The sequence below is a fragment of the Thermobia domestica genome, chromosome 2 (genome assembly GCF_964235325.1).
Source record: "Thermobia domestica chromosome 2, izTheDome1.hap1.1, whole genome shotgun sequence".
Lineage (NCBI taxonomy): Eukaryota > Metazoa > Arthropoda > Insecta > Zygentoma > Lepismatidae > Thermobia > Thermobia domestica.
In genome coordinates, this window is record NC_137455.1 from 199918190 (window position 1) to 199931359 (window position 13170).

At 32.9% G+C, this 13170-nt stretch overlaps 1 protein-coding gene across 5 annotated transcripts in view; it reads right to left on the reverse strand.

Annotated features, from left to right (window-relative positions):
* Positions 1-4076: 4076 nt before the first annotated feature.
* LOC145678353 (uncharacterized) overlaps positions 4077-13170 on the reverse strand; it is a 241160-nt gene continuing 232066 nt past the window's right edge. For all 5 annotated transcript variants that reach the window (XM_081748404.1, XM_081748405.1, XM_081748402.1 and 2 more), the window contains 3 exons: positions 9648-10420; positions 7005-7137; positions 4077-4330 (listed from right to left, as the gene is read on the reverse strand). In XM_081748404.1, the coding sequence (XP_081604530.1) occupies positions 4273-4330; positions 7005-7137; positions 9648-10420 (964 nt within the window). In that variant the 3' untranslated portion in view covers positions 4077-4272. The remainder of the gene's footprint in view (positions 4331-7004; positions 7138-9647; positions 10421-13170) is intronic.

Here is a 13170-nt window from a genome sequence, read left to right on the forward strand (position 1 = left end):
CGTATTGTATGGATGTCAAAATTGGTCACTGATGATCAAAGAACAGAGTTTGGGAATTTGAGAAAAAAATGTATAGAGAAAAATATTTGGCGCCTAAAGATACGAGCGAACGAGTGAATTTAGAAAACCGCACTAAACACTGAGCTTCGTAGCTGCAGATCAGCGAACATCATACGTATATCACAGTTAAAGCATCTAACTAATAAGAAGAAAGCGACATGAATCTCGTATAGGTAATTACATGGGTTTCAGAGAATCCTAGTCGAGAACCCTAGGGAAGATCTTTGAATAAATAAAGAAGTTGAGATGATAGTATAAAGCAGAAACTTAGGGAAGTGGAAGATCGACTTAGCACAGAATAGAAACCAACGAAGATGTTTTAGACTTGTAAACTATGCTGTAATGGCGGGGATCACAGAGTTACTTGCATCACGACTTTTGTCTGGGTCACGCTTCTCAGACCCAGAAAAAGAATTAATAAAACATTATTTGCGCTCAGTGGTAACCCTTACGTTCTACATCAGAGATGGCGTGGGTCAATGAAAATTTGACCCACATCACACCATGACTTACCACTCACTCTAACCCAACATGACCCACTCTGACCCACCAAAACACATAGTCATCAACTCTGATCCATAACCCACGCCCTCCTCTCAACTGAATAAAAAGTTTAGATGTGTAATAAAACAAGGCTGTGAAATTATCACTAATCGGGGTTTGAATTTCTACGGTCAATTGCTCAAGCACCGCTCTGTTACAATACCAATTACAAATATCCATATCTAAAAGTGTCTGAAGTTCTTTTTTCACTTAGAAATATTCATCTCAGGTAAGTAAATATAAACAAATGAGAAAGGAAGAAAAATGGAGGCCTTGAAAGTAAAATGGAGACAAATTCACCATTGTTCACAAGATACTGTCTACAATGCACTAAGCAGAGTTGATCGGTGGGTCGTAGTGGTCAGAGTGAGTGATGATGGGTCACATCCTTCTGATTCACGACCTACTGACCCATTCACAAATCTTGATCCATTTGACCCACGACCCACTCCATCTCTTCGATACGACAAATTTGGCAGGCTAGCTTGATTAAACTCTGACGATCACTGTTAAGAAAAACATGTATTCTAACTTTTCTTTCATGTGTTGATACTCTCATAGATCTCATAGTTATCTTAAAATGCAGTGCTTTGACATACATAAAAGAAAAAGAAAAAACATTATCGATTTAGTGACAATACACAGAGATGATAGTGTTTGTTAAAATTACCTAACAGTCTCACACATACTCCCCATTGGTATGACATGATTTCGTCTTCTTTGGGATCCATCGAATCACAAGTCTGAGCAGGCCAGCAGCCAGCCCAAAAATGTAGGGGGAGAGCGATCCACCATATTATAGTTCATCATCATATTAAAGTTTATTTGCGAGCCTACCATGAAAATTTTAAGGGAGATCTGTAAAGATTTAGCCCCTCCCCCCAGACTGCCCGTGGATACGGGCCTGGATCTGACTGCTTCAAGGTCAACTCATCGTCACTGCTGTCGATAGGTATCAGAGCAAAAACGGTTTTCTGATATGGCGTCAACGTCCTAAGAATGGGTTCCATACATATCATTGTCTCTTCCCGAGAGCTAATGGTTGTGGAGAATATCTCTGCTGCCGATGCTAAGCGTCGTTTGAAAGAAAGCGTTCCTTCCTCGCTTTCTATTGCTGCAGCTACCTCTTGTAAATCTGTGGCAACCTAGACATCCGACATTTCCACCCTACCTGATATTGTTCCCGACAAAAGTTCAGAAATTCAGAGCCGAGTTGCATTGACTAGTGAACCCCCGAAAATCCCACGTGTTTCTGTTAGTGATGGTCTTCGGCAAACTCCAGCTCTTATATCACTGACCTAAAACTTAACAAGTATACACGCCAAGTTAATGATATGGTTCTTTTTCCAAAAACAACAAAATTTCTACCTATATATATATTGCTATTGTTATATATTTGTTGTTCTCATATATTTATTATTTCATCTCTTCTTTAAGATCTTTATTTCTCTTTTGCAGTAATGTTTTTGTTACATTTTCATAAGTTGGTTTTTAAATTTTATTTACGGCAGTTATTTTGATCTTGACGGGGACGTTCCCAATAAACCTAAATCAATCAATTCCAATAGAAAGTGTCAGTAATATGCAATATCTTTTTTTAGTGTTAATTGTAGTAGAGCAGAAAACATTTTTAAAAAATACCGAGGAACAGTTTTCTGATACGAATTTAGTGAAGAAAAAAAACAGTTCAATTTCGGCTCTAGTCTCTCAGTCGTAACCGGAAGTGACAGAGATGTATCAATTCCGGCTTTAATATTGACCGCTAAATAAGAAGAACGTTAAGAGATGGGAAGAAACTTTTTTTCTCTAAAATATGGATTCAGCATTTCATGAACAAGTGCCACATCCATCCTTGACCTACTGCAACCGGAAGTGGTACAAATTTATATAACTTTCAGTTTCAGTATTGATTCAAACAGAACGAAAATTATAAAAGCGTGGAGCAATTATTTTAAAAATATGAATTTACTATCCAAAGAATAGCCTCAATCCGTCTTTTGAAACCAGAAATAGTATATAAGTATCTACTACCTCTTTCGGTTTTAATAGTAATCCACAGAGACCAAAGCAGTAATTTATAGCGAGATTTTTTTTCATATACATTCAATATTCCAAGAGTAGATTCATCTTCCCCACCCGCTCATTAGCGTATTGAAACCAAAACGTAAAATCTACTGGATTACTGTATCTTAGAAGTCCACCGTAGTTTCATGATTGAATAAAAAACTTACATGTCTGCAGCGATGAACTTTCGTGTTCCTTAAGCCGTAAAATTAGTACGTGAATTATGCATAGTCTAGGTGTTTATATAATTCCTTTACGTAGCTATTTCACTTGGGGAAAGCTTTTATTTAGTGATCCTATACGAAATACGTACTGTAATTAATGACATATTATTATGCCTTAAAAATTCTAAAATAAATTACAGACACAGAGAGAATACGGGGAGAAATACACCAGAGAGAGCCGTTTAGTTGAGTGCTTGTAACTTGAGATCTACTAGAAATATCCGTACATACGAGGTGTGATCAGAAAGTACGGTGAATGTAGTTGCACGGCGCCACCTATTGACGTTTCATCCATTTCAACTAGTAAGCCTGGTAGACTGAACCTTTGGGGCAGTCAGTGTTGAATTTGAACGAGTTGTAGCATGTCAATTGGTTTCCAGAAGCAGAAGGGTGAAAACATGGATTTCGAGCAGTGCGTCAACATTAACTATTGTTTACAGCTGAAAAAAATGCCCAAGAAGCTCACAAAATGTTAAAATCAGTGTACAATGATGAAGTAGTGACATTGAAGACTGCTTAAAAAAAAAAAAAAAATCGGTTGAAACGGTCGGTCAAAAGCAGTAATGAGTCGGTTGAAAACCAGCAACTATTAGGACCACCTTCGAATTTAAAAATAGATGAAAACGTTCAAATGTAGCACAAATGATTCATTCAAACAGGCGAATAACTATTCGAGAGCTTTGCGAAGAAATAAACATCTCATACGGGTCCGTGCAAAGAATTTTAACCGCCGATTTGCAAGTGAGAAGAGTGAGTGCAAAATTCGTTCCCCGACTTTTGGCCCCCAAAAAATATTTATGTCTGTCCACATCCGTTGTACTCTTCGGTTACAGCAGAATGTGGTTTGTGGCTTAGCATGGTTTTGATTTCTTCTCAAAAATCAAAGCCATGCTAAGAGGAAGATGTTCTGTGCCGACATTGGGAAGATGACGACGGCGCAGTTGAAGACCCTGAAGAAAGAAACTTCCAGAAGTGCTTCCGATCGTGGAACCAACGCTGGAATAAGTGCGTTTCAAGCCAAGGGGATTAATTCATATTTGATGTAAGCTTATTACTTTGTAATAAAATGACTCACCGTACTTTTTGATCACACCGTGTATAATGAAACACTTCTGTTCATTTATGACAAATATATTACATCAATAGTTAATAGCAACAAGGTATAGTAGAACAAAAATCCAATGATATAATAATAATTTTTAATTAGTTACACCACGTATATACAAAAATGTAAACAATTTTTGCCAGTTAAAATACAAAAAAGTGACAAAAAATAATATTGTCTTTAAATAATGTAAGTAAAAATCTCATTTGCTATCAGGATGTTGTGTATGGTGTGTTTTCTTGTGAATATGATGTGTGCTACCCATGAAAACATATTTTACTCTTCAGTCGCTGATGCCCTGACTAGATCCGTGCACGATTTTGCCTTTGATGATCTGAAAGCAAAATAGAATATGATAAATAAGCAATTTATCATAACTGTTAATATATCAAAATTACAATTAGTAAATAACTAAATTCATATAAAAATGTAAATCTCTTGTTATTAACTTTGCAAAAACTAACATTAGTTTTTCAGTTACAAAGGGAAGAACCGTTTTAGGCTTTAGGAGATTCTAACACACAACTTGGAAGTAGAATGTGCGTTACAGTTAGGTTTTGTCACCCTTAGCAGAAGACAGACAAACAACAATAGACATAATCTGCTATTTAAGATTGGTGTAATGGGACAAGTTTTGCCAATAGATGTCACTAAAGTCTTCGAATCTCTCTCATGTATTTTTTACCTTTCACGAAAATTTACAATTTCTCTTACAAATTTCAACCTAGAGACTTGGAATTTTTGGAGAAGGATCTTGATAACCTATCGAAGGCAACAATCTGTGCCGATTTCTTATTTTGAATTTTCTTCATTGTTGAAAGAGTTATATTGTTAAAGGTTTGGATATCCCTCTCAACAAACAAACCATTTCAACAATGAAGAAAATTCTAAATAAAAATTTGGTGCGGATTGCTGTCTTCGATAGGTTATGAAGTTCCTTCTCGAAAACTTTGAAATCTCTAGTTTGAAATGTGTAAGAGAAGTCGTGAATTTTCGTGAAAGGTAAAAAATACATGAGAGAGATACGAAGACTGTAGAGACATATATTGGCAAAACTTGTCCATCTGATAATCTAAAAAAAAAATATATATATATATATATCAACACTTTCTTATTCCATACATTTCTTCAAAATCTGTCAATTAATTATCTCAACAAAATTTACGACATTAGACATTGATTAGACACCCCTTTAGAGTTTAAATAGCAGTTATGATTTTTATCAGGTATTGCCAAATAGGCAAAATAGTTTATATTTTACGTTTATATAACTAGCAAGATGAATAATGCATTTCCATTAATTGAGCCTAAAATTTTATATTGAATTTATTATACAATATTATGTGAAGAAATCTTTATGTACTATTTGTGATAAAGTAAGAAAAAGAGTTGATACTTCCATCTATAATTTCTATTGTTTATCTAAAATATTACCAACGTTTACTAAAATGAAATAACACGTTTGCAGCACTATACGTATAAACATGCAACTTTTACTATATTACCTTCTATAAAACGTTTCTACGTTCCCTAAGGATCATTATTGTGCTCAACACCACTTTTTATTAATTTTGTAAATAATCCAATAGAAATATACATTATAGACAATATTTGGAACTATACCATTTAATACATTTAAACAATGCTATTAAATTAATTAATAGTTGGTTTGTCACAACTATCATACAGTGCAGAAATTTGACCTCTTGAGAATTATGTCACGAACTACGCAGATTTCAAGCCTATAAGAATTGAAAACAGGTAATAATTCATTTACTATTATTTCGCAAGAGCTATCTGTCGGATTTTTTTCATTCTTTACGAGTGGTGTTGAATACCGTTGTTAAATCTAATTAATCCCTTATGTACCAGTGACATCCATGTGGATGTCATGAAAATATATCCCTTATTAAGACTCGTGTTAATCCTGGAGGTGCCGAAATTTGTTAGTGGATCCAAGGCAAAACTTAGTTCTACTATTTTTCCTTAGGTGACAGCACTTTACTGACAGAAAAGACCAAAAAAAATGTGTTGTCTCAGTAGATGGCAGGCCTAGGGGAGCATCCAATTACAACACACATGTGTTTGTTTTGACAATAAACAATTAACAATTTTCGAGATCGGAAAAGGTAAACTTTTGTCTTTGATTTCCAATCAGTGTTGCCAACCTGAAGCAGTATAAAATCCCTTCAGAACATCAGAATTTCCCCTTTTCAGTCCAAATGTTCCACAATGCAAAGAATTGTTTCTATCAATAATGTGAAAGCTCTCCTCACGCGCGTACAATAACTATGCCCTATATAAAGGTCTAGACAGTCTATTAATAGTAAATGAAACCGGTATTACAGCACCCACATAGGAAAATGATACCTGGAGCGCAAGGTGTTAAAGTCTAATTATATAACCCGTACGTCGAAAAATTAAACTTTTTGAGTATAATTTTAATATTTACGAACCAAGCAACACCTAATTACATTTAAAGATAACTAAAAGTACACCATTCAAATACCAATTCATTTCAAACAAAACAGAAAAAAAAATTCCACATATAAACCAATTAGCTAAAATAAAGATGACGTAGGTATTCAACACCGTTAAGTTCTACAACAACTTTAAAAAAATAGTGGGTAGTCTACCTAGAATAAGTTTTCTGTTATTGCTAACTCTTTTTAAATAGATACTTAATTTTCTAAAATATTGTCTACATGAATAGTGCGTACAAATATGAATTACTGTGCCATTAATCACTGAAGTTAAATACTGTAATAAGCTTAACTTTCAAACACTAATGTTTGAGAACAAAATATTTAAATATAACACAATGCTTTGCTTGATTTTACCGAACTTTCATAAGTGTGTACAACCAAAATACTAAATAATAATAACTCTTAGTAGACTATTTTACATAGTTGTTTTAACTTTTAAGGAGTTCTTCGTGATGTAGTATTTTTTTTTCTTTTTACTTCAGTCTTTCGGGGGCGTTAATGAAAACAGAAAACTTCACTTACTTTGATTTCACCTTGGCCCTCCTGCAGATGTGCAAGGCTACTGGCCCAGCTTTAATCCGCTTGAACAGAGCAACTGCTTCCGCGTGAGCTAAATCATGGCATACCTGTCCATTTACAGCCAATATCTCGTCACCTGTGGAGAAACACAATATTTTTAAAATACGCATTTTTAGATTCGAGTAATATATTTGTTTACGTATTATATACACTGTATCTTTTAAAACATTTTTAAATAGTAGTATTCATGGTCTAAAATATAGGAAAATGTAGTAACATTTGCGTACTTCGGAACTTAGAGAAATCGATCTTAGTTGAATACAAATGCGGGGAAAAAATATGCATCAAAGTACTTAATATATTTATATTCTTTGCTGTACTTAAAATATTGAACACATTACAAATAATTAACACATGAGATATACGACAAACCATTGAATAATGACCAATGTAAAGAGCTTTAACTCCAGAACTTCGCAAAATTAGGGAAAAAACTGAACATAGCACCATGACTTTTTTTTTTCTATAATGCTCTATTTAAAGAAAAATAGGGCAAGCCCGACAAAAAGAATATATATGTTTGGAATTTAGTGAGCATCGTATCTATATGAAAAGCGAACCTACAACTTAATATAAAATGAAAAATAAATGAATACAGGCTTCCACCTCCTTTACAAATTAATGAACTTTATATGCATTGTGTTAACAAATAACATCACTAAATTTCGGAATGTAACTCTTTGCACCAAATGAATGAAAAGTGTTATTATAAACATGTGACGAAAATTCTTTTGTTTAAGAGCTACAAAGATATCACAATCTTGTGATGACATCTTGAAAAATCACTTCGGGACGAATCGGTGCATTAACAATGGTTAAACAACGAAAGGAAAGCACACCCATAGAGTCAATATAGGACAAATTATTAAATTTAAAAAATCATCGCTCAAGTAACTTCCAAACAATTGTGATTGTTCAGATGAATTATAGTTCCAATATCGTCTTTCACGAATATTTTCATAGTAAAATTCTATCATGTATCTTTCACAAATTGATTCTACAAGTTGATCTTTCACAAATTGATTCCATTTCGTTTGGCCTATAGTATCATTAACACTCGTTTCAAGGTTATTGCTTTTACTAAAAATTCAACAACACTTTGACACGCTTCTAACATCTAAATGAAACATTTAACGACTCACATTGTTCGAACGTATTATCTTATGTTTATTATGATGAGTCATTTAGGTAAGAAAAGCTAGCATTAATATTTATGTCATGCTTCGGCATTTGGTAATGTTATTTAAAAGTACTGTAGAAGAGTTATACGGTGGAGGTTATACCTTTCTTTGAACATTGTTGCTGCCTTCATTTTAATTACTTGTAATATTGTTAGTATTCCAAATCACAGCATATCGCGAAAGAAATTTGTTACGAAGAATTCATTATAATAATAATGAAAGAAAATAACATAATACTGTTATTACCCGTATTACGCTCACACTTCTTAAACATTCACTTTAATATTTAATGTATTAATCTTGTGTTAGCTTTCGTTCTACTATTTATTTATTTATATGTTGATATATTAGTGTTAGAGCTAGTACTATGTTAGAAAATCTACTTTTGGCCTATAATAGAATTCCAAGAGACCAAATTGGTAATTCTTCTATGTCCAAATGAATTGATGAGTTCAAAATAGATTAGGTTTTAAAGGAGAGCGATAAAACTGTTCATTTATTGCCCCTTCTATATTGTATTAACTAAAACACTTATTTGTGATGTTTCCTCACACCACCACGTGCCAATATATGCAAATCCATTTACATAACAGTACCGAAAAAGTTTGAACTTAAGTAATTCCTGCATTACTGGTTGAAATACAAGATAATCTTCAAATGAGTTATTATTAATACTTATCACTTATTTATTTGTTTTTTCCTTCGATAATTAGCTTCAGAATCTAGTTGTTCACATGTCAAGTTACAAACACACACTATATTGTTGTCCATGAAGAAGAAAAAAACTTTAGACAAATAAAAGCCAAAAGCGAATGCAAAATGAGTGGGGTTAACTAAAGTTTGAAAAATTAATTCATATTATCATTGTTATTTGTCCGATTACATTGCTCTACGAAACAAGACTGAGATAATCACTGATTTTGTGTTATTTCTTGAAGTCAGAAAATCGGAAAGGAATAATAATAATAAAAAAGGATCGATAGAAGGAAATAATGAACAGTTTCTCAGGTAAAATGTGTTCGTAGTCAAATAATTTTTATTATGTGCGTGGCCCATTATTAAACACAACAAGCAGTTCCGTATTTAAAAGAATTTTAAAGTACTTCCGTTCACGTTTCTGTTTGTATCACCCAATGATCGTTAAAAGTATTTATAAGCAGTATTAATGTAATAAAGACTATTAATTACACTGTATGTATTAGTTCTCCCTCTTTCCTTTTTAATTTATTTGCTTATACTTTCAAATGCGAAGAAAAACCTTCTCAATAGGAAAGACACGAGATTTCTTTTCAAGATTGGGTAAAAAGAATATAGTGGAAGAAGACGAACTAGGTAACAAAGCAATATTTCTAATTGGTGTCTGACTGACTTGAAAATAATATATAAATTTGCTTTTTTTATTTACCTTCTTTGAGACGGCCATCTTCTGCTGCTTGTCCATTGGGCAGGATTGTCTTAATGAAAATGCCAAGGGCTCCACGAGGTGAGTCTCTACCACCAACAATAGTAAATCCTAGATTTTTCTTCCCAGATCCTTTTTCAAATATTACAGTATGGAAAGTTGAAACTGTAGATCTAGGTCTCCGAGGCAGTGTACAAAATGATGATGATGATGATGATGCCGAAGTGTCGTCTACCAAATGATCACTACATATATCTGTTGATCCAGCCTTTTGAACAGATCTTGCTGCAGTACCAGGACTCACAGCACAGCTTACTACAGTTCTGCGAACTTTATTTTTCTGGAAGTGTCTTCGTTTCTCGCCGTGGTCAACACCGGAACTCGAAGTTGATAAATCCCCTTGATCTGAGCACTTCATTGTATCTAGGCTTGATGATGAATGATCAGGACTAGAAGAGCTGCTACTACTACTACTAGTGGTGCTACACAAAGATGGCGTCGATGAATCTACAAGAACATTTTCATAATCTACCGAACTCTCTTTCAGACTGCGTGTCGAGTGTTGCTTGATAGACATTTCACGACGACCTAACTTGAAGCTTCTTCTCATTTGAGGTTGAGGAGATGACTTTACATGTTGAAGGGTTCTAGCTACTACCATGTCTACGTCGCGAGGCCCACATCTTAGAACTTCACGTGCTTCAGCCATTGTCAGTCCCCTCAGTCTTCTTCCATTGACGTTCACTATTTCGTCGCCAATGCACAAGGTACCATCCCTAGGGAAGAAAATGCACAAAGAATGAAAATTTTGTAGCATCTGCGTCGAACATGATTCTAAAATATAAATAAATATAACAGTATTCTCTACATTTGATACAATATCCATTCAGGAGGAACGTGTACTAACATTTTCTTTCTGATAACATTAATAATAATATTTATAGTATATTTATAGTTTATTTAAAGGTTGTGCTGAACCATTATTAGTTCCACTATGTTTGATATTCAATTTAATTTTGAAAACTCAATCCTTTCCGGATAAATGGAAGCTGAGTAAAATAACACCGATATTAAAAACGGGAAACTCTAATAATATTGAAAATTATAGACCTATTGCCCTAATTTCAGTTCCTTCAAAAATTTTCGAACAAATTTTATTTAACAGAATTTTCTCGCATGTCAAATCCTATATTTCACCTTTTCAGCATGGTTTTTACCCAGGACGCTCAACTTTGACCAACTTAACTTCTTTTTCTCAATTTATTGCAAGTTCTATAAATGATGGATATTACGTTGATGTAATTTATACGGATTTTCAAAAAGCATTTGATAAATTAAATCACACGGTTTTAATAAATAAGCTTCTGGCTATGGGGTTTTCAACCTCTTTGATAAATATTATGATCTCTTATTTGCGAGGTAGAACATATTTTGTCAATTATAATTTTGTAAAATCTTTTATTTACGTAGCTAATTCAGGTATACCACAAGGTTCAAATTTGGGCCCATTGCTATTTTCCTTATTCATTAATGATTTACCAAATGTTGTAAAATATAGTAATTGTTTATTATATGCCGACGACATGAAAATATTTAAAGCTATAAAAGTGAATAATGATCGACATGAACTACAAAGAGATATTAATAGTTGTCTGCAATGGTGTATCAGAAACAAATTATATTTTAACATAAAAAAATGTAATGTTATAACGTTTTCAAATAAAATTAATTGTCCATCTTTTGAGTATAAGATTAATAGTGAAAAGTTAAAAAGAGTATATTCTGTTAATGACTTAGGTGTATTACTAGATCATAAGTTTACACTTAAATGTCACATAAATAAAATTATTGCAGAGTCGTACAGGGCACTAGGGTTTTTAATAAGGAGTACAAGAGACCTATATAATATCCAAGCTTTAAAACACCTCTTTATAGCGATGATTAGAAGTAAGTTGGAATACTGTTGTGCTCTTTGGGATCCTATTCACAAATTACAAGCAAATAACATAGAACGAGTCCAATTTAAATTTTTGAAACATCTTTATTTCAAATTGTATCATATATCAGCAACTAAAAATAAGATCTCGTATTCTTCTCTTTTAATTAAATTTGATATGCATTCTCTTTACAGTAGACGTTTCCTTATTCAGCAGACATATTTGTACAAGACAATAAACTCAGTAACAGATAATTGTAATTTGCTCCAATATATTAATTTCAATATACCAAAACGACCATTGCGTAAGAATTTAATATTTAACATAACGAGATCTCATATTACAATTCACCAGGACTCATTCATAGTTAGAGCTTGTAAGAATTTCAATCAGCTGGTTTCATCAGATTTGGATCTTGACTTCTCTTATCCTACCGCTGTATATTTGCGTATACTCAAAAATAATATTTTGAAAAGACATTATGTATGGATTAATTAAATAATTAAGAAGTGTTATCTCTATGACTTATCTCTATGAGTTGAACCTATGCTGGAGACTTTTCTATTTTTCATATTATTCATTTTTTTATATTCATTTTTTTTATATTTTTCATTTTTTCATATTTTTCATTTTCTTTTAAATTTATACTATTAATATTTTAATTTGTTTTTATTATTTAACTTGTATTTTTCCTTGTTTACATGTATTTTTTTAATTTTTTTCTTTCAGTATATAGATATATATGTATTTCATATGTAATTATGTGTGTATACATATGTTCCTCTGTAAATGGAGTTTGGCTCTGTAGAGGACTATTATAAATAAATAAATAAATAAATAATATTTATAGTATATTTCGTGTTGACGTATAATAGTTAATGTGCCTCTTAATTTAAACTAGATGTTCATCCATTTATAGTAATAGAGTATAGAAAGTGCACACCCTTTAGGAGAAGGTGAAGATAAAGGAAGGCATATCGCATATGTAATAAAATAGGCAACATTTCGAAAGAATTATTATTTACTTGTGTTTCTCACACGCTAACTAATATTAGAGAAACTCTCATAAGCAGGTTTTCTTCCAAAAAATTTTGTCCAGTGAGGGGGAGGATTCAAAACGTAAAGGGACTACACGGAACACTGTTTGCTAAAGTATGTGCCTTGCAGAAGAGTGGTATTTGATCGCACTGTAAATTATCTTAGTTCTCTATCTATCTTTATTTTAGGTAATTTACAGGTATATAAGTCCGAGCTGGAAGAAACACTGGTCGTAAGATTTCGCAATGTATGTGTGAAGAAGAATAGGGAAAGTAAACTGAATGGAAAGTAAACGGACGAAAAACTGTTGTGGAAAATGATCGGTGAATAATATTGGAGGTAATTAAAAGAGGTAAAGACAGTATTAAAATCAACAATTGTAATGTAAAGATAAAGAACTTAACAAGAAGACACCGGAACGAATTTTCTCAATCTCCCAGTAATTACGAAATGTATATGGTGTACAACTAGCGACAAACAGTACACTATCGGATCATGTTGTGAACAAGTTAATAACTGCAGTATATTAAGTTCCCCTTGTCTCATTTAGG